The following is a 21134-nucleotide window of genomic DNA, read 5'->3' as shown; positions in this document are numbered from 1 at the left end:
ATTAAGTAAAGGACTAGAGTATTTTTAGACTGTGGTATTACATCTGCTACCACTGTCAGATTCCTTTCTGATCAAATTTACCTTGAAACTTTAAACAAGAGTAATGTTTCGCCTGGAAATGAACAGGATTGTGTGCACAAGAATTAGCTTTCCTGCGTTCTTCCCTGAAATTGGGTATATCTTTAAAAGTCATTTTTGACCATGGATTATTTTAAATTTGTACAGTTTAATGGTGATTTATTGTAGGTAGCTTCTTATTATAAAGCTGTGGGCGTGACTGACATCACCACGTGACCATGTTTAAGCCAATCAGGCGCCGCCTTCAACGTGTAATCGGTCGCCAGATTATGGTGCGACAGGACGAGAGTGAGGTGGCAACTGGCAGGAGCACATTCCGGTATAACATAGAGCGACTCTTCAGCTGTGTCATATTTGACCAAGAAACGTTTCCTGTACTTTCGAGGGGGTGCAACTTTCATTGATAAGGTAACTGTTTCTGCTCAATTATTATTATTTTTTAAAATACAGTCGCTAGTTAGCTTCTCTGGTTACCAGTTAGCTAAGGGGCTGTCTGCACCAGTGGGAGGCTACAGCAGTTAGCCAGTCTGTCAGGACTTCAGGTTAGCGGATGTGAGATGGTGTGAGGTTTGTGTGGAAAAGAGAAAAAAAACTGTAGTCACGGTCATCCTACCAGATGCAGAAAAGGTACAACAATATTTGTCTTAGCTCTTGAAATGGAGCTTATGCGCAAAACTCAGATGATTGAACTGACTCTTCCCTGAGCGGAGAAAAAAAGCAGAGCTCATATTAATCACAAACGCAGGCTAACTTAACCTTACATCATCCGCAAACAGAGTCTCCCTGCCTTGGCAAGCTTGTTTTCCTCGTGTCTCACTCTGTGGGTTTTTCTATAACCTTAACGTTACATCTGCCCGTTGCATCACCCCTCCAGGAAGTTGCTCTTTATTTACACACAGCGAGCAAAACTAAAGTTATTGAACTTGCTTGACTAGCTAGTTAAGGCTACAGCCTGTGGATGTGGGTGTGGTAGCTGGAACAGGAGCTTCGTTCACCCTCACGTACGTGATGCAGCACGGCAGTGTGCACTGGGAAAAGTAATGCTAGATCTGCTGCTAAACTCATCAAGCGTCAGCTGTGTCTGAAGCAGTACCCCCTTTGCTGGCCCCCCTTGTGATGCTGCTGCCTTCAAATCCAGTGTCTGTAATCTCAGGAGCCTGTACAGTGGCACTAATTTCACGGCTTGATGGCTTCAAACAATAGACTGGACCTGTGGATTATGGCAAGCTAAATACTGGGACATCTGCCTCTAAAAACATGACAAGATAGCCCGCTAAGCTAAACCATAGCCCCCCCCCCCCCCCCCGGTTAGATATCGCAGACCTCTTGCAAACTGAGAGACCGTATTGAAGTGCTGCAGCTGACGCAGGAGCTGCTACCACAAAGCCATTGCTTGCGTTTCAGAAGCTGAAATGATACCACCATAAAATGTTATCAGTAAGGCAGAGGAGATAGCATGCATGTTATCAAGCCTCACTGCTGGTCATTGTTTAGTTTGTGGTGGTGTTGATGTTGGTGGTATTGGTCCTTTATAGACCAGTTTGGGCTGTTCCACACACCTGCCTTCAGAGTTGTGTCCCTAAATTAGAGCTGTTCACTTTAGACACAAGGCCAAAGGCGCAAAGACTTATAAATGCTTGTGCTTGCTTTGTTTTTCGTTGAGGTACCAGTGATGAGTTGGCTGAGCAGGGTCTGACAAGAGAAACAGGATTTGAAACAGGAATGATACCGTCTTTGCAACCTGTTTTCTTTGTGTAGGCTCATCTTATTGTTGTGACATTCCCAAACATGTTAAATGGCAGGTCTTGATAACTTTTTAATTCATGTGTTTGGATGGAGATGCACAATAGTAGGAGAGTTTATCCCAGGTTTCAAGGTTTGGAACAAAGAGTAATTGTGCTGTCCTTGGTAATATAATAACCTCAAAACTCAGCTGTATTACTGTTTATCTTTTTTTCCCCACAGTGGCTAGCTTTTATCTTAAACAGAGAAATTATTCTTTTAGATGAATGACAGCAAAACAAATGGAAAGGGACGGATGAATTTTGTTAGTTTTTATTTTATGCCCAAATGATTGCCCCTAACCCAGACAAACACGTTTATCTAAGTTTAATCACAGTTTGTAGCAAAGGATTTGTCATTATGGAAATCTCAAACACAGATAAGTGTTGCAAGGCATCAAAAAGCTTTAACTTGGATTTAATAAAACATGTAGGCCTAAGCCATTAGATTAAGTTTAGTCATTCTGACTTTTTAAAACATTACTCTTTTTAACTTTATTTAGTTATAGCCCATTTAATTCATCGCTTCTACCCAAAGTCCCACATTGCATGTGCACAAAACCTGGATTTATTTTCCAGGAATTTCAGATTTTTTGACTGGCATACAGACTACAATAATGTTTTGATAACATCCTTGAAATAATGTAACAAAGTACATTAAATGACATCATGCTGTGTGCATACATTTCCATCAGGACTCAATGGTAGCCCCCATCTTGATTGAAAATCAGAATTTTTATTTGCTCAAAATCTGTGCTTAGTTGTTCCTTTAGTTTTGCACATAGTAGTATTTACATACAATGATGTTGTGAAGTAAACTGTTGGCCTCCCTCTCCTAAAGGTCCTGTGCTATCCGGCACTGCCATGTCGGCGAAAGCCATTTCAGAGCAGACAGGAAAAGAGTTCTTGTATAAGTATGTCTGCACCTCAGCGCCCGTGCAGAACCGCTTCCGCTATGCCAGTGTCACCGCTGAGACTGACTGGGACCGCCTCACACAGGAGCATCCATGGCTGCTCACAGAGGTAAGGGCTTGCTGCAAAACACCTCAAGGGCCTTCTACTAGTCCGTCATGGTTTTAGGTTGTTTCCTCAGCCGGCATAGGAATAATGAAATCATGAGGCTAATGACTTACTGCACGTCACGGAAACGCTGTGCAGGACATTATGTCATTAATGTCACAGTGGCATGTGAACTACATATTTAGATGCACTGGGTGACTTGCTATGATTTTGTGTGTACTTGGGAAAATAGAAATTAGCACTAGACTAGCAAGAGCAAAGTATTCAACTTGTGATGTTAGAGAAGTTGTATTTTCTTGCAGCCTGGCACAACCATACGTAGGCTTGAGCAATCTTAGTAATTTACAAAGATGGCTATGGTAGACTTTTGAAGGGGTGCATCAAAAGATACACCAAAATTGTTTTAGTAGCACAAGCAGGTACCACACATCTCTGAGGCAGTTTAATATTTTGAACTAAACTAGGGTGAACTAATGGCTCAGCAGTTCTCTAGCCATTCATATGCAGCTGAAACGAGAATATATCCTCCTTTTGCATGAGCTGTGTGTGTGTGTGTGTGTGTGTGTGTGTGTGGAAACTAAAACCTGCACAAGTAAAGCTTGTAAAAACTTTTGAAGTGGGGAAATTCTCTAACAATATCACGTTTTAGCCTGGTGTTTTGTTTGTCACACCAGTATTGGTGCAAATCTGTGGCTTTTGTTTTAATACGTGGCTGATTTGTCTTCCCCTGTAGCGTCTGGTGGTAAAGCCAGATCAACTCATCAAGCGGCGTGGGAAGCTCGGGCTGGTGGGCATTGACCTGGACCTGCAGGGTGTCCGAGAGTGGCTCAAAACCCGCCTCATGAGAGATGCCACTGTGAGTTGACTGGAATCTCTGTCTGTCTTGGAGTGCTTTCAAGCCTAACAGTTTGGTTCTGTTAACGTTTGCCCGGTTAGTACGGTTTGTTTGGGTTGATGTGAAAGCGGTCAAATTGTGGTGCGGTACAAAACCAAGACACTTGAGCGGAGATGGTCTTGGTCTGGTCCCGCACGAAGTCTGGAGCGGTTCATTTGTTCGTTACGAGCAAATGACACCTGTGCTGTTTTTTCATGTTAAGTTAATAAGCAATGTTTCTGTCGCAGAAATATGCACTGGTCCAAAACATAGCACCTTCTTTCTGTATTTACTTTCTTGCTCCCTCCCCTGCCTTTTTTGTGTTTTGCGGTGGGATTTTCAATAGCCAATGTCATTACTTAGAGAGCAGGGCGACTGACGGCTGATATAAAAACAAACATAAATAATATAATTCTATTTATATATCCATTTTACATTTTCACTTAGGGGTATACTCACTTTTGTTGCCAGTGGTTTAGACATTAATGGCTGTGTGATGTGTTATTTTGAGGGGACAGCAAATTTACACTGTTATACAAGCTGTACACTCACTACTTTACATTGTAACAAAGTGTTGTTTCTACAATGTTGTCACATGAGAAGATGGGAGACAAAAATGGGAGATGTTTACTCACTTTTGTGAGATTCTGTACATTGGGTTACACTGTAGATTTCAGAAAGTGACTGGTGTTTAAGGGAGAGTGGGGTACAGTTTGTCAGAAGTGACGGCATTCAACTGCATTATTCTCTTCAGTATAACAGTATATATTTAACGCAAGCCAGTAATGGTTTTAGATTAGATCAGCTATCGTTTAGAATGCTATATCAGCCCCGCTAGTGCAAAATGCCAGATATCGGCTATCACTAACAACATTGATAGTATATGTGGTGTTATAAAAACTAATTTAAATAATGGAAATTCATTGCATCATAATGTATGAAGCACATGGTCCCTGCTCCTCAGTGAGATTTATTTTTTCTTCAGACCAAATATGTCGTAAATAAAGATAACATTGCCGTCTTAACAGTCCCATACAGGTAGTAAACCACATGACTGCCACATTGTGGCTTGTACGGCATCTGAAGAGAATGCATCCTTTGTCCACCTGTTGTGTGACGAAGGTTGCTGTGTCCAGTACCACGGGCTTATCTTTAGATCTGCCAGGTCAGAGGTCATGTACTGCAGTGGAGGAGGGTGGTCTATTCTGGTCCTCCATACATGCATACACACTGTACATGCTCTGCTGCATTTTAAACCTGCAGTTACTATACTTCCAGTACATTAGTAAGGGAATTTACACACCAGCCACACAGTTAGCTGTTTTTAATATCATATGCTATTTAATATGCTTTATGATTTAAAAAAAAAAAAAAAAAAAACATCATACTGTGTTAATTTTATTTTGTTTTTTCCTAGTTAAACAAAAAGTTGTTACCTTTTTTTTTTCTAGTTTGGGTACTATTCACTTTCAAGTCTATAACAAGGTTAGGCATGCTACTGGTTTGTAATATCAGTTGTGTCTTGTGTCTTGAATAGGTGGGAAAGGCAAAGGGTGTGCTGAAGAACTTCCTCATTGAGCCTTTTGTTCCACACACACAGGTAACGAATGCCAGTTTCTTGTGTGTTGTCATTCCACATCCTGTTTGAAAGTCAGTTTGGGTTTATTTGTGTAGCCTTAAGTCATACATACAGTCTTAGTTGAGCCCTGCTGAGCCAACCCATCACTGCCAGTCCCCACATTAACCAAGGAAACAAATTATGAAGCCACTCAGCAGATCAGTGAAACATCAAAGGTCTTGATACAAAAGTTATTTAGTGTGTTTTCTATTTAGGCAGTGTGCATGTGATTATTTGGTTGATTTCCTCACAGTTTTGTGAATTGCACAAACTGAGGGTGACTAATTGCAGTATGTGTGTGTGATGTGGTTATCACCCACGAATGTGTGAGAATATGTGCCTGTGTGAAGGTCAGTTTGCTCAAAAAGGCAACTGTGTGTAACTGTGTGCTTGTCAGCCTTTTGTAAAGGATGATGCGCTATCGGCTGTCTGCAAACTAAAATGTGTTTACATATCCTTGTATTTGTCCTAACCCTCGACTGAACCCAGGAGGAGGAGTTTTATGTGTGTATTTATGCCACACGTGAGGGCGACCATGTACTTTTCCACCACGAGGGAGGAGTGGAGGTGGGTGACGTGGACGCCAAGGCCCAGAAGCTGATGATCGCAGTGGATGACACGCTGAGTGAGGACCAGGTCACAGAGCAGCTCCTCACACATGTTCCTGATGATAAGAAAGAGTACGGACACATTATTTATTTTTATCCACACAGAAAGAGTTACAGCAGCTAAAAAAAACTTAGTTGAAAATAAGACAAGACTTGTTGTTTTTTTTTTTTTACCTGTATGTTAATGTGTATGCCAATAGATAAAACACTATATAACTGAGTGATTTTAGGTCTCTAATGAAAAAAAGTATACTGTATCTAAATAATTTTGTCCATCAAACCCAACCAGGAGGTCATCTAGTGTCCGTTCTGTATGTGACAGGGGTTGGAGGGCACCTTTATAATGTGATACTAAAGAAATTTTGTGATGGCAGTTTGATTTATTATATTATTTATTTATAATAAAAAATACTGGATTAAGAATCAGTCCCTGATATTCTGTGTCATGGACTGCTTATTCAGCTTCACTTCAGAGAGACTTTGATAAGAGGTGCCTCCCCCTCTTGTGTTTAGCCAGTAATTGTTGCAAATACAATACAGTCATAACCAGCCATGTTTTTATATTGTATAGTTGTCCCAACTATTACTGTCAGTAGAAACCGGTGGTGTGTTCTGGTTGTGGTGGATTTTTATTTGTTACTGTTTGCTTGGCCTGAACAATTAATAGATAGTAGTTTGGTTTTTTTCTCAGAGAAAACATTTGTGATTCATATCGGAATCGCAATATCTGTTAGGGGTGGGGGGGGGGGAATCGATATAGCATAGTATCGTGATATTTGCCATGGCAATACTGTATCGATACACGGACGCCAAGTATCAATGATTTATTATATAAATTGCAGATGGGACTCTTAACTTTTTGGTACTATAATAAAATCCATTGCTTTTTTTTTAGTCCACTAGAAAACTTAACAGGACCATATAGAGGACTGAAAAAGTGATATGAACAAAAAGGTAATAAATTGCAATATATCTCAATATATTTAAAATCGCAATAAAATCGAATCGCAACATAAATATCGTGATAAGATCGTATCGTGGGGCCTCTGGTGATTCCCACCCCTAATATCTGTGAAAATAATTAGAATATTTTCATATAATTTTCTAGTAAGAATTGTTGTCATTGTCCTCTCTTGTATGGTGATTTTAATCTATTGCTTATCTACTTTTTTCCCTTCTTGAAGAGTCCTGGCCAGTTTTATAGTGGGCCTCTTCAACTTATATGAGGATCTCTACTTCACCTATCTTGAAATCAACCCTCTAGGTATGTTTTTCTAAACGTGCATCTCAACTGTGCATATTTATATTTATTTTTTTACTTTAGCATCCACAGTCATTCTTCAGATCCATTTGTTTATCAGTTCAAGAGAATGAATGACGTGCTTTGCTGGGATTCATCATTAATTTATGGAAACAAGTTACTTGTGTACATTAATGATCAAATTTACCACTGACACATACTCTTCTGTAACATCTTTATTTGAAGAGAAGTTTTAAAATGTCAAATTAATGGGTAACACGACTTTTACTTTTTACCAGTCGTCACCCAAGATGGAGTGTACGTCCTTGACATGGCAGCCAAGATTGATGCCACAGCAGATTATATCTGCAAGGCAAAATGGGGTGATGTGGAGTTTCCACCGCCCTTTGGCAGAGAAGCATATCCAGAGGTGAGTTCTGAAGGACAGATCAGCAGGTTTTTATGTGTGTGATTGGGTTATAATACTGCAGCATGTTTAAGAAAATGGGTCTTTTCTGCAGCTTAATCATAGGCGAAGTTCACTGTTTTAGAGTAGTAACTTTTTTTTTTTAGTCTGCACACCTTTTATACTATTATTATTTTTTTTATATATTCAGTCTTTTCATGTTATTTTTGCCTCTGAGAACAAATATACCAAATGTAGTCCCAGCCCACGCTTTAAAATGGCACCTTGAACATACATTTACTGATACTCGCATTAATCGGCAACTGAAGTGAACAAGTAGCTTGAATCTCATTTTAAGCCTCTATCCTTGGCTTTGTGCTCTCACTGACCAGAATGTATAACCAGGATATGATTATTACATGGTAGGAGGCGTACATAGCTGATCTGGATGCAAAGAGTGGTGCCAGTCTGAAGCTGACCCTGCTGAACCCTCGTGGCAGGATCTGGACCATGGTGGCTGGAGGAGGGGCTTCAGTAGTCTACAGGTATGCAATTTTATTTATTTATATTGAACCTTTTTAGCTAACAGAAGCTATTCAAAGTGCATTGGTGGATGTGAGATTTAAAATTCTGTACCACTTGTGGTGGTCTATTGCTTGAAATGTAAAAGCTTGTTAGCTTGTTGTTTCTTTGACTCACATGGTAGACACTGATGCAAAGCAAGTTTGACAAACAGAAATTTTTAATTTTAAAGGAAGACTGAAACAAAGCAGGACTTACAATACATCTTAAAAATCGTCTTTCCAGTTGTTTTCTGAGGAAGGACATGTTCTAAATTCAACACATTTGTTAGACCTCAAGGATGTACATATTGCGTTTTGGCGAGTAATACTGAATGTTACCAAGAAGCCGCCACAGCACACTTAATTAAAACTAAAAGCACCAAGTAGAATCAGGGCGCAGTACTTCAATGTTTATCTTCCCTTTTCTTTAGCGACACCATCTGTGACCTTGGTGGGGTGGATGAACTGGCCAACTATGGCGAGTACTCCGGCGCACCCAGTGAACAGCAGACCTACGACTACGCTAAAACCATCCTCTCTCTCATGACACGGGAGAAACATCCTCAAGGTTAGTTTAGCCAGCGCTTCATTAAGGCGTGTTTCAACTGCACTTAATAGAGTTTAAAAAGTAGGCCAAAGGGCAACGTAGTCAGGGAGGGAGTTACCGGACACGCTTATGGAAAACAATCTTGACCGTATCAGATAAAGTACAAATTTCTTATGCCAAGTTTGCTTTTAAGCATAGAAGTCAGTGTTGGATCATTCCTCTATGTGGCCTACTTCTTTTTTTTTTTTTTCTTGTTTTAGCCTGTCACAAACCCACCGTTTATGATGTGTATGTTGCCAGCAATGGATTTCAAGGATTTCACCAACAATATATTACTGGGGTTTCAAATTTCAGTCATGAACATATTACCTCCTCTCTCTGTATCCCACAGGGAAGGTGCTGATCATCGGAGGAAGTATTGCCAATTTCACTAATGTAGCAGCCACATTTAAGGTGAAAAACATTAACAATCAACTCTAAATGTTTACTATAGTGTGATTTTTTTTATTTATTTATTTTTTTTTTTAAATTTACAAACCAACTCTCAACACAATATTTTGTTTCCTGAAGCTATTGAAGGAAAGCTAGTCAGTTTGAGATTCTGCAGCTTCCTTCCTTGTTGAGGCATTTAGACAGTGTCTAGTTAGAGTTTGGCTTACCTTTAAAGCCGTCCAATTTAAAGAGGACAGAAACTCGGCTATGACCTGTAACCAACTTTGTTACCTATTAAAGGTACGTTTTCTGTTTTCCTCTGGTTAATTCAGCACCACAACTCACAAATAATACCTAACATTTTAATAAGTTACACATCAGATGAGGTTAAGTATTGTGTTTGAAGCATTCCCCATACAAAAATACTGATGATACTAATTTACATGTAGAGACTCAGTGGAAGTTAAAATGAACGCACAGATAAAAAGTTCCTTAGTCCTTTTTTGAAGCAAATGAGATTGAGATTTGGCATCTTGCTTTATGATATGGACATATTCGATGGTGTTAATTTAAACAACACTGCTCAGCCACTCTGACCAGCCGACACACCTATGCAGATAATTTTGAAGAATCCATGGTATGTGATCCAGTTAGCTGACTTGCTTGATTTTCTCCTCAGGGCATTGTCAGGGCCATCAAAGACTTCCAAGGTCCTTTGAAGGAGCACGAGGTCACCATCTTTGTTCGACGTGGCGGGCCCAACTACCAGGAAGGGCTAAGGGTGATGGGGGAAGTAGGTGAGTGAGATGAAGCTAAGGTTCACAGGGAAGAGCACAAAGTCAGTCAGAACAAAGGAATTAGACTATGACTATGTTATGTCATTTGTTATTTTGGAAATCTTTGGTGTCAAGCAATTTTCGTATTATGTATTGGACAACAATGACCAGAAAGAGGGATAATATTTTTGAGTGCATGCATAGGTGATATGAGAGCATGAATGCCAGTTAAAGTTGTTGTTTTTTTTTTTTGCAAGTTAAATTGGTGTTTGAGTTGTTTTACTCTTAACTCTTTTACTTTTTCTCTAGGGAAGACGACAGGTATTCCTATCCATGTGTTTGGTACCGAGACCCATATGACAGCCATTGTTGGAATGGCTCTGGGCCACCGGCCAATCCCTAACCAGCCCCCGATGGACGCACATACCGCCAACTTCCTCCTCAATGCCAGCAACAGTGCAGTGGTATTTTCATTCAGTAACACATTACAGATGTTGTTTTGCACCACATTTTTATGTTAACATTACCCAGTGAGTTAATGGAAATTGAAATTTTGAAATGTCCTCACGGAAATCCAACTAATTTTACTGTTTGTGAGTTAAAAAAGGATTATTGCTGTGTAACGTTTTAACGTTAGAGATTGCACAAATATGTGCAGCTTTTGTTCACATGTAGCAGAAGCTGTTGCATGTTTAAGGTCATTTGCTTACTTGTGATACAGTTTAGCCATGCATGTTCAAACACTATTAAAGGTTTGGTCTTTAGAAGTTTTGAGTAGCTCTGTTGTATAGCATTACAGGATTTTGAGTAGTTAGCTGTGGTCCTCCATGTCAGCTAGATGTCATTTGGAATGTTTTCTTTGAAAACCACAATTTCCTACAAAGTGCATAAAACATTTAGCTGACGCCAAAGCGACTTACAATTGTTATATATGTCATAGGTTGCACGCCTCTGGAGAAACTAGGGGTTAAGTGTCTTGCTCAGGGACACATTGCTGGATGTGTCACAGTGGGGAGTTGAACCCAGGTCTCCCACAGCAAAGGCATGCATCTTATCCGCTGCTCCATAACCACCCCATAGACACGGGGTGATGTTTTCACTTGGGTTAATGAAAATGATAGCTGATTTGCTTATTATTTGCTTATGCTCCATATGGGTGTTGAGGCTTTTGACATTTTGTCTTGGGAACAAACGTTACTAAAAGCAAAGGACAACTCTAAATTGTCTGAGCAATATCTAGTAATAATTCTAATAATAATTTTCTTGTCAAAAATGCAGTTCCACGCTACCTTCTCAGTGGAAGCTTCTATGAGGCTTTGAATAATACAATGTTTGTTTCTCTGTATGTTCTGCACCAGACTCCAGCTACAACAAGGACCGCTTCGTTCTCTGAAACCAGGACGTCTAATGATGTCACCCCTGCAAAAAAGTCTAAAGCAGGTCTTCCAGCAGGTAACTAACACAGTAGCACTCACCTCTCCACTTCCACTTATTAGCAAGACTCCATATGTACTCATACACTTCTGCTTTTTCATTTCTCTTATCCTTACGTCCCTGCATTTCTCCCCGCAAATGCGTCACTGCTATTCTGCATTTTAATTTTCTTTCTATCTCTCCTTCCTCCTCTTCTTGTTTTGCTGCACAAACTGTCCAATCACCTTTTTTCATGCTTGTTTCTCTAAGACTCTCTTCATTCTATAATGTGGCCTCTGAAGAATGTGGTCACAGGCGATTGGAAAGGTACGTGATAGGTGTGCCATGCTCACACTGCGCTCTACTGCCCATACACTCTACACCGGTTTGCCCATTTTTTTCTTCTTCTTACCCCTCACTCTAATCTTGGTAGAAAGGAGTGTCTTGTGTGTGACGCGTACATGATTGCTTCACCTCAGTAGTCCAGTGGGTACATTATATTCGTCCTTGCAATACATAAAAACTGTAGAAACAATTGTAGATTACCCACAAAGTGAACAGATCATCAGTTTTCTAATACTGAGAAAAGTTGTCATCTATAGACTGAGATGTGTGTTGTGCAGGGATAGTTGTAACATTACAGTTACAAGTCAAATGTTCAGCACAGGATATGTTGAGATGAGACTGCGACTGTCTGACCTATACTTTTTAAGATTGCTTTTCACAGCAGCTCAGTAAAGGCATGTTCTATAGCAGCTGAGCTTTGCATGGTCTTTTCTTTGGTGTGCTATTTATGGAGTGTTTTCAGAGACACGGTTGACCGAATGCAGTTTGCATGTCTGTTCAATGAATAAGATACAGTTGCACTCATTCTTTTCTCCCCCCTCCCCCCTTGTTTTTGTGCTCATTTTGACGTATTTTGTGTTCCCGTCCTGTGGGGTCACAGCAGCGCATGCCTCTTCAGGCTGCAACGGAGGTATGGAAGGGTGTGAAAAACCTGTCTTCCTGCCCTCTCTGCCCTCTGTCCACTTCCCCCTGCCTTCTCATTTTACCTTCCAGTCTGTCCTTCTGGTACGCATTTTATGGTAGCGCACTTATACATTGCTGTTCTGTGTCTGCAGACAATTGCTGAGCAAGCATTTCCATCCAAATTGACACTAGTGAATCATTCAGATCAGCTTCATCCTAAAACCAGGGGGTCTGCAGATCTTGAAAAGTCTGAAGAAGTACTGACTTCCGTTTCCTCAAAAAAAAAAAAAAAAAAGTCTTAAATATTTTTGTGGAGTTTCAATCAGCACAATCAAATCTGTAACAAAAACTGTCACTACTGATAGCTACAGTAGGTGGGAAGCTAATAATGGGTTATATTATAATAATAATAAAAAAGGCAATATTGTCTCTACTGGTCGGAATGATCATCACATAAAATTACATTCTATCAAAATTCTTATTTTTAACTTGAATGTGAAATCCGCAGAAACCCTGTAAACTCTGTAGCCCTCTGTGAGAGGGTCAGTGATAGTGCTGAACAATTGATAACTGTGTGCACAGCTTCCTTTGGATCAAAGAACAACAGAGGGCAGTGAGCCTGGACAGGGAGGAGAGACTTGGGAGGACTGAAACAAAACGTGTTTCGAGATGGTGATTAATTTAACAAAAATTCAAAGCTCATTTTATACTAACATTACATTCAGCATTCAAAACAGAACACTTGAGACTCTTCAGATCTTTTTGCAGAGCGTATTCAGAGTTGTGTCCTCCTTACTCTGCCTCAGATCAGTCTGGACATTTTTCTTGCACTCCTTGCTGTGGCGAAATGTATTAATTAAATTACTAATCAACAGCGATGTCATCAACACTTGTGAGGTTGTGTTTTTTAGACAAGCTTACTTGGTATTCCCACTGGGTAATGGGCATCTCTAAGATCACACAACTACTTTAACAAACATACAGTAAATAATTTTCATTTAGAAACGAGGGATGTAAAGCTACTGTTGGAAACGTAACAATTTCTCAACATTGTACCACAACCACTGGTGCCATTTTAACATTGCGAAAATCCAAATTTAATCCTTTAACAGTGTGATCTGGAGGTAGATAAAATAATGGACTTTCTAGTTTGAATGCAACAGCAGCATTTGTCGGCTAAAAAGAGATGTGTGGTGCCTGAATTACAATGACATTTGTGAAAAAACCTGCAAATTAAGTTGTAATGTCAATGTGTGGAAAAATGACGATAACATAATGCCCAGGCAAACTGCATCAACAAAGACAAACACAACCTTCCTTTTGTAGAAGTGTTTGCTTTGGTGACATTTTTACTACAAAGTCCATCATGTTATTTTCTCTACCTCCTGCATCTCTGTCCTCAGAGTGAGGTCTCTCTGTACTCAGCTTATTACATCCCAATTCCTGCTGTTTTCCTAAGCCTGACACCCCCCCCCCCCGCCTGTGATTATTTTTATTTCTGCTTTCAACTCTTGACTTAACTCTCTTCTCTCTCTGCCTATTCTTTTCTTCAGCCAAAGCCACCACACTCTTCAGAAAGCATACCAAGGCCATGGTCTGGGGCATGCAGACACGTGCCGTGCAAGGCATGATGGACTTTGACTACGTATGCTCTCGGGAGGAACCCTCTGTGGCAGCCATGGTCTACCCCTTCACGTACGTTCCCCAGCATCTCAAATTTGTCTGAAATTAGATTACAAATTTGATACTCAAACATGTCTACGGTGTTACAACCGATTGTCCTAAATATGTTTCGCTGCTGATATTGTGTGGTCTTGTCATTGTGTGTAGTTGTCGCATTTCAGATCAATGATGCTAATAAGAAAATTACACTGACCATTTTGTCGAGGTGTAAATAACTACAGTGGTGCACAGAAGGAAATGTGTATTTTTCCTCAAACGATGGAGGATAATGTAACAAACATTCACATTGACTTTTTTAGTTGTGAGTTCTTATGTCAAGTCTCATATTTTGTCATTTCAACTCAATTAAATGTGTGTATCTTTTGAGTGTACAAATTCTGACATTCTGGTGAAGTAAAAATAAAATGTCGCTATTTATGTTCTACTTCTTTTACATTTCCCAGTGGGGATCACAAGCAGAAGTTCTACTGGGGCCACAAAGAGATCCTGCTGCCGGTCTACAAGAACATGGCCGACGCCATGAAGAAGCACCCCGAGGTGGACGTCCTGATCAGCTTTGCTTCCCTGCGCTCGGCCTTCGACAGCACCGTGGAGGCCATGCAGTACCCACAGGTAATACTGTAAAATTATCTTTACATAAAAGCCTCGTACATCACTGCATAAACATGCGAGATTCAGCCAGACATGAATATCACCCCTCTTGTCTAATTGTGTTTTCAGATCCACACTATTGCCATCATAGCTGAGGGCATCCCTGAAGCTCAGACAAGGAAGATAATTAAGATGGCTGATGAGAAAGGCGTCACTATCATTGGCCCCGCTACGGTATGCAGCCAGATCACACCCACAGTGCCTTTTAAGTACTGCAGTAGATTGTGAAGTGGTCATTGTGAGAGTATAATCATAAATGTTTGTATGAATAAAATAAATTTCAACTGGCACACACAAATTAATTTAATACCCATTATTTTCCGTCTCCCAGGTTGGTGGCATCAAGCCTGGCTGTTTTAAGATCGGCAACACCGGAGGCATGCTGGACAACATCCTGGCTTCCAAACTTTATCGTCCCGGCAGCGTGGCATATGTGTCGCGCTCTGGGGGCATGTCCAACGAACTGAACAACATCATCTCCCGCACCACAGACGGTGTGTATGAAGGTGTGGCCATCGGAGGAGACAGGTACGCAAAGTTATTTGAAAATTATTTGCTTTAGAATTAAAGACAGTTGTCCTTTGAAGCCTGTTGTGTAACTATTAGTTTCTGATTTTTAGATGATGTATCCCTGCCCCACATAAACATAAGTCCTTGTGTTTTGGTCCTCTTTGTTCAGATATCCGGGCTCCACTTTCATGGACCACATCCTTCGTTACCAGGACACTCCGGGGATCAAGATGATAGTGATGCTGGGAGAGGTGTTTAGTTTCATTAAATACATATGAATTCACCTGTAACAACACTAGTCTTAATCTGAAAATCTAATCTGTGGGTAAATTTTAACATCTTTTACTCTGACAACCTAGATTGGAGGCACTGAGGAGTACAAGATCTGCCAGGGCATCACAGAGGGCAGGATAACCAAACCTGTGGTGTGCTGGTGTATTGGAACCTGCGCCACCATGTTTGCATCAGAGGTTCGGTGGCTGTGTTTTTGTTGCCTTGGATTTGCCTATTGTTGTTATTTGGGAATACTTTTTCTGTAACCTTGCCATCCTCAGGTTCAGTTTGGCCATGCAGGGGCCTGTGCCAACCAGGCTTCAGAAACAGCAGTAGCCAAAAACCAGGCTCTGAGGGATGCTGGAGCTTATGTACCAAAGAGCTTTGATGAACTGGGCAACGTCATCAAGTGAGAAATTCATTACACGATCGTACCAGAGTTTGTCATGGAAATGCTTTTAGAGTTTTTCGCTGAGAGTGTGTGTGTGTATTTCGGGGGGGGCTGTAACAGGACAGTTTATGATGAACTGGTGTCCAATGGTACAATCGTTCCTGCCCAGGAGGTTCCACCCCCAACAGTGCCTATGGATTACTCTTGGGCCAGGGTAAGAACTTTCATCATTACTCCTATAGGAACAACTCCAGCATTTTTTATATTATTTTATATAATATTATTATATTATAATAATGGAAATGTATTTTATTTTGATTATTAAAATGTGTGGCTGACGCATATTGGATTATTAAGCTTGTTAACTGTCTATATTGGCCAGTATTCCTTTTTTATGATAGACACACAGCATAAACAAACATGTACATACCTGCATATGTAATGAGCGAGGCACTTGGAAAAACCAACTTGTCAGTGTTCTCTGATGGACAAAATATGCATTGTTGCCACTGTTTCTATTGGCTTCAATATACAGGTGCTGGTCATATAATTAGAATATCATCAAAGTTGATTTATTTCAGTAATTCCTTTCAAAAAGTGAAACTTGGGTATTCATTCATTACACACAGACTGAGATATTTCAAATGTTTATTTCATTTAATTGTGATTGATTAAAACTGACAACTAATGAAAATCCCAAATTCAGTGTCTCCGAAAATTTGAATATTACTTAAGACCAATACAAAAAAAAGGATTTTTAGAAATGTTGGCCAACTGAAAAGTATGAACATGAAAAGTATGAGCAGGTACAGCACTCAATACTTATTTGGGGCTCCTTTTGCCTGAATTACTGCAGCAATGCGGCGTGGCATGGAGTCGATCAGTCTGTGGCACTGCTCAGGTGTTATGAGAGCCCAGGTTGCTCTGATAGTGGCCTTCAGCTCTTCTGCATTGTTGGGTCTGGCGTATCGCATCGTCCTCTTCACAATACCCCATAGATTTTCTATAGGGTTAAGGTCAGGCGAGTTTGCTGGCCAATTAAGAACAGGGATACCATGGTCCTTAAACCAGGTACTGGTAGTTTTGGCACTGTGTGCAGGTGCCAAGTCCTGTTGGGAAATGAAATCTGCATCTCCATAAAGTTGGTCAACAGCAGGAAGCATGAAGTGCTCTAAAACTTCCTGGTAGACGACTGCGTTGACTTTGGACCTCAGAGAACACAGTGGACCAACACCAGCAGATGACATGGCACCCCAAACCATCACTGACTGTGGAAACTTTACACTGGACTTCAAGCAACGTGGATTCTGTGCCTCTCCTCTCTTCCTCCAGACTCTGGGACCTTGATTTCCAAAGGAAATGCAAATTTTACTTTCATCAGAGAACATAACTTTGGACCACTCAGCAGCAGTCCAGTCCTTTTTGTCTTTAGCCCAGGTGAGACGCTTCTGACGCTGTGTCTTGTTCAAGAGTGGCTTGACACAAGGAATGCGACAGCTGAAACCCATGTCTTGCATACGTCTGTGCGTGGTGGTTCTTGAAGCACTGACTCCAGCTGCAGTCCACTCTTTGTGAATCTCCCCCACATTTTTGAATGGGTTTTGTTTCACAATCCTCTCCAGGGTGCGGTTATCCCTATTGCTTGTACACTTTTTTTTTTTTTTTTTTTTTTTTTTTTTAACCACATCTTTTCCTTCCCTTCGCCTCTCTATTAATGTGCTTGGACACAGAGCTCTGTGAACAGTCAGCCTCTTTAGCAATGACCTTTTGTGTCTTGCCCTCCTTGTGCAAGGTGTCAATGGTCGTCTTTTGGATAGCGGACAAGTCAGCAGTCTCCCCATGATTGTGTAGCCTACAGAACTAGACTGAGAGACCATTTAAAGGCCTTTGCAGGTGTTTTGAGTTAATTAGCTGATTAGAGTGTGGCACCAGGTGTCTTCAATATTGAACCTTTTCACAATATTCTAATTTTCTGTGATACTGATTTTGGGGTTTTCATTAGTTGTCAGTTATAAGTTTCACTTTTTGAATGGAATTACTGAAATAAATCAACTTTTTGATGATATTCTAATTATATGACCAGCACCTGTATCAGCTGCGTTTGTGTACTGCAATTTCTTGTTACCTATCAGCTGACATAGGCCGACACTGATCTCTGCTTCACACTGTACAAACATTTTCATTGCCTGTGTGTTAGAACCCATCTTAAATTTGTTTTCCTCTGCACTGGACTTCCTCCAGGAGTTGGGCCTGATCCGTAAGCCAGCCTCATTCATGACGAGCATCTGTGACGAGCGAGGTCAGGAGCTCATCTACGCTGGCATGCCCATCACTGAGGTCTTTAAAGAGGAGATGGGTTTAGGAGGAGTGCTGGGCTTGCTTTGGTTCCAACGCAGGTTAGGATGACAACTGGTATTAATCAGTTACTACATTCGATTATTTTTATTTTTCCTGGTGGAATAAGCGTTACTGTGTTTCTGTCTAGGTTGCCACGCTATGCCTGCCAGTTCATTGAGATGTGCCTGATGGTGACTGCTGATCACGGGCCTGCCGTCTCTGGTGCACACAACACCATCGTCTGTGCTCGTGCTGGCAAGGACCTTATCTCAAGCCTGACCTCTGGGCTGCTCACTATCGTCAGTACTGCTCACACACAAACACTGTGCCAGCATCTTGAGCTAGCACAAATAACAGAAATGCTCTCATCTCCACGTCTCTCTTATCTTTTACTAATTACTACCTGCTTTGGCCAGATTGTTTAATCTGGCCAAGTATTTTTTGTACTGAAATATGATTTATTCATAAATTCCAGGGGGATCGTTTTGGAGGAGCTCTGGATGCAGCTGCGAAGCAGTTCAGCAAGGCATTCGACAGTGGCATGCTGCCTATGGAGTTTGTCAACAAGATGAAGAAGGATGGCAAGCTGATAATGGGCATCGGCCACAGGGTCAAATCAGTAGGCAGCTTTTCACACTACCTCAAGTTATATAATCGAGATCCATAAATGTGGTATTTTTAAATTGTATTATAGAGTTGCTAAGAATATACCTAATGGATAATTCTTCTTTACTTTCAAACTAAAATGAAAGCATTACCTTACCGTTTAGAACTTATTTTTGTTTTGTTTGATTAATTCATTGAAACAAACGCTGTAAGTTGATACATGTTATATCTCCGTTTCAGATTAACAACCCAGACATGCGGGTGCAGATCCTGAAGGACTTTGTTAAGCAGCATTTCACCTCCACCCAGCTGCTCGACTATGCCCTAGACGTTGAGAAGATCACCACCTCCAAGGTAGAGATGCAAAACATATGAAGACACAAATAAGATTTGACTGACAAACACACAACATTTTAATGTGACACATTAGTGTGCATAACCTTTTCCTTTATGTTCAGTTTGGCTGGCTTACTGATATTCCTCTGACATTTAGATCAATTCATTTCTCTTTCTTATTCTCAGAAACCCAACCTGATCCTCAATGTAGATGGTTTTATTGGTGTTGCCTTTGTGGACCTGCTTAGAACGTGTGGTGGCTTCACACGGTAAGAATATCAAACTGCAATGCCATGGAGAAACTGAGGTGGAAGTGTCAATCCAGTATCCACGGATGCATTTTATCACCAATACAAATTTTGAAGTACTGCCAAGAGTGCATTGTCTGGATTGTTGCTTTCTGTGCGGATGGCACACTGACCACTATTGTTTCTCACATCAATGTTGAACTGGTTCCAGAGATGAGGCTGACGAGTTTGTGGAGATCGGTGCACTAAATGGGATCTTTGTCCTCGGCCGTAGTATGGGCTTTATTGGTGAGTCCCATGTAGATAGGGCCATGACACTAACTTTCCAAGTATTAATATATTAAGACATCTAACTTGTGTCTGTCTTAACATTAGGACATTACCTGGACCAGAAGAGGCTGAAACAGGGTTTGTATCGCCACCCCTGGGATGACATCTCTTATGTGCTCCCAGAACATATGTCCATGTAATTCCCACATCACAGAATGGGTTGCACTTCCAGATGTGACTGTTGTGGTTGACGGTTGTGACCACAGCTGCCTTGGTCAAACTGGGCAGGATGATTCTGGAAAGTGAAAGTACTGTCTGACTGAGGGATCTGGGTAGAGGTTTTTTGATCTAGTTTTTACGGAGAAAAAAGGGGGACGTATATTTTCAGATTTCGTTTTTTGACAAATTATTTAAAGTCTGAGATGTAAGTTATTTAGTTTTCAATGAAGAGCCAAACCAATGTAAACTGCAGCAGCTGCAGAAGCACAAAATTAATTGGTACTTTGGGGGGGAAAAAAAAAATGCAAAGAACCCTGCTTTGTGTAGTTGGACTCCTGCATTACGGAGTCTGATTAGTTCATCTGCGGTAACGGCTGCCGATTTGTTCAAGCTCCGAAATACAGTTATCATGTCTTTTTAATACTTCTTAGAGAAAATGATTTTGTTTTAATCAACATTTGCCTGTTTTATGCCACAAGAAAGTGTGCTTAAGTCTACTTTTTGGCTTTCAGAGTATTGCACCTTGGTTTCAACACTAGCGAATCTATCTAAAATCTGTTTTTGAATTCCTTGTCCAAGTTTCACTCCCACTGAGAAAGATCTTTGTCATCTCAAGAGAAACCAAAGTTATTTTTATGAATTTGTTGTCTTTATTAAAAGTAAAATAAAGCAGGGTCCGGTGGTTGACGTTACAGAGCTTACCCAGATCTTATGTTTTGAAAAAGAGGTATTGTAATGGGATAAAGGAATGCAATGAAGGAACACAATGATTTAAGTCTCACTCCACTATTGCCTTTCCTACAACAACCCTGGTTCTAAACGAGTGGTTGAAATTCATCAGCTTCTGTAAATTAGATGCAGTTTTGAGCTGTCAGGTCTCTGTGTTGCTATTCTGAATAACTGTCAGACAACAGGAAAATGTAGAAGCATCAAAAGGGGACAAACATGTTTCATGAATGAGCCCTGTGAGTGTTTGAAAGCATCTTTTGGCGAGGGACCATGAAAGCGGTTTGCTTTACTTGGGGAAATGATTGCACATAATACAGGTGTCGGGTCTGTTAAACTTTCACTAAATACTTGACACCAACCAAAACGCTTTGTAATTGCCCGCTGTATGGCCTGCTGTTTGATCTTTGTTTTGCTGTTTATATTTAACTGTGGAAAAAATGTTGGGTTTTTTTGTAACATGCTGTCATATAGTAGTATAATAAAGAACTTATTGTCTTACTTTTCATTTTGACTGAAGAGTATAATGTCAAAATCTGTGTATGATCTATGACCAGAG

At 40.6% G+C, this 21134-nt stretch overlaps 1 protein-coding gene across 6 annotated transcripts; it reads left to right on the top strand.

Annotated features, from left to right (window-relative positions):
- The first annotated feature begins 330 nt into the window (after positions 1-330).
- On the top strand, positions 331-21083 carry aclyb (ATP citrate lyase b). 6 transcript variants are annotated; one of them, XM_038735484.1, is made up of 30 exons: positions 331-486; positions 2701-2882; positions 3613-3735; positions 5291-5353; positions 5861-6051; positions 7164-7243; positions 7519-7649; positions 8052-8170; positions 8620-8756; positions 9127-9188; positions 9847-9964; positions 10253-10407; positions 11302-11395; positions 12303-12332; positions 13879-14020; positions 14452-14620; positions 14729-14833; positions 14991-15187; positions 15339-15420; positions 15529-15639; positions 15724-15851; positions 15954-16047; positions 18075-18229; positions 18319-18469; positions 18646-18789; positions 19017-19130; positions 19299-19381; positions 19572-19648; positions 19736-19837; positions 19895-21083. In XM_038735484.1, exons 2-29 carry the CDS (start codon positions 2724-2726, stop codon positions 19828-19830), a joined length of 3309 nt encoding a protein of 1102 aa, XP_038591412.1. In that variant the 5' UTR covers positions 331-486; positions 2701-2723; the 3' UTR covers positions 19831-19837; positions 19895-21083. The 6 variants fall into 6 exon arrangements, with proteins under 6 accessions (XP_038591412.1, XP_038591416.1, XP_038591413.1 ...); XM_038735488.1 differs by adding an exon at positions 11627-11683 and having other exon boundaries at positions 19736-21083; XM_038735485.1 differs by having other exon boundaries at positions 12306-12332; positions 19736-21083.
- The last annotated feature ends 51 nt before the right edge of the window (positions 21084-21134 follow it).

Source organism: Micropterus salmoides, unplaced genomic scaffold (assembly GCF_014851395.1).
Source record: "Micropterus salmoides isolate LMB-PRFRI ecotype aquatic unplaced genomic scaffold, ASM1485139v1 Ms_hic_scaffold_21, whole genome shotgun sequence".
Lineage (NCBI taxonomy): Eukaryota > Metazoa > Chordata > Actinopteri > Centrarchiformes > Centrarchidae > Micropterus > Micropterus salmoides.
The sequence above is the reverse complement of the archived record's forward strand: the minus strand, read 5'-3'. Positions and strand labels throughout refer to the sequence as shown.

Coding starts and splice junctions, on each gene's coding strand:
- aclyb (XM_038735488.1), top strand. CDS start 2,724: ATGTCGGCGAAAGCCATTTCAGAGCAGACAGGAAAAGAGTTCTTGTAT. Junction 7,650..8,051: donor GCAGAGAAGCATATCCAGAG/GTGAGTTCTGAA, acceptor ATTACATGGTAG/GAGGCGTACATAGCTGATCT. Junction 8,171..8,619: donor GGGGCTTCAGTAGTCTACAG/GTATGCAATTTT, acceptor CCTTTTCTTTAG/CGACACCATCTGTGACCTTG.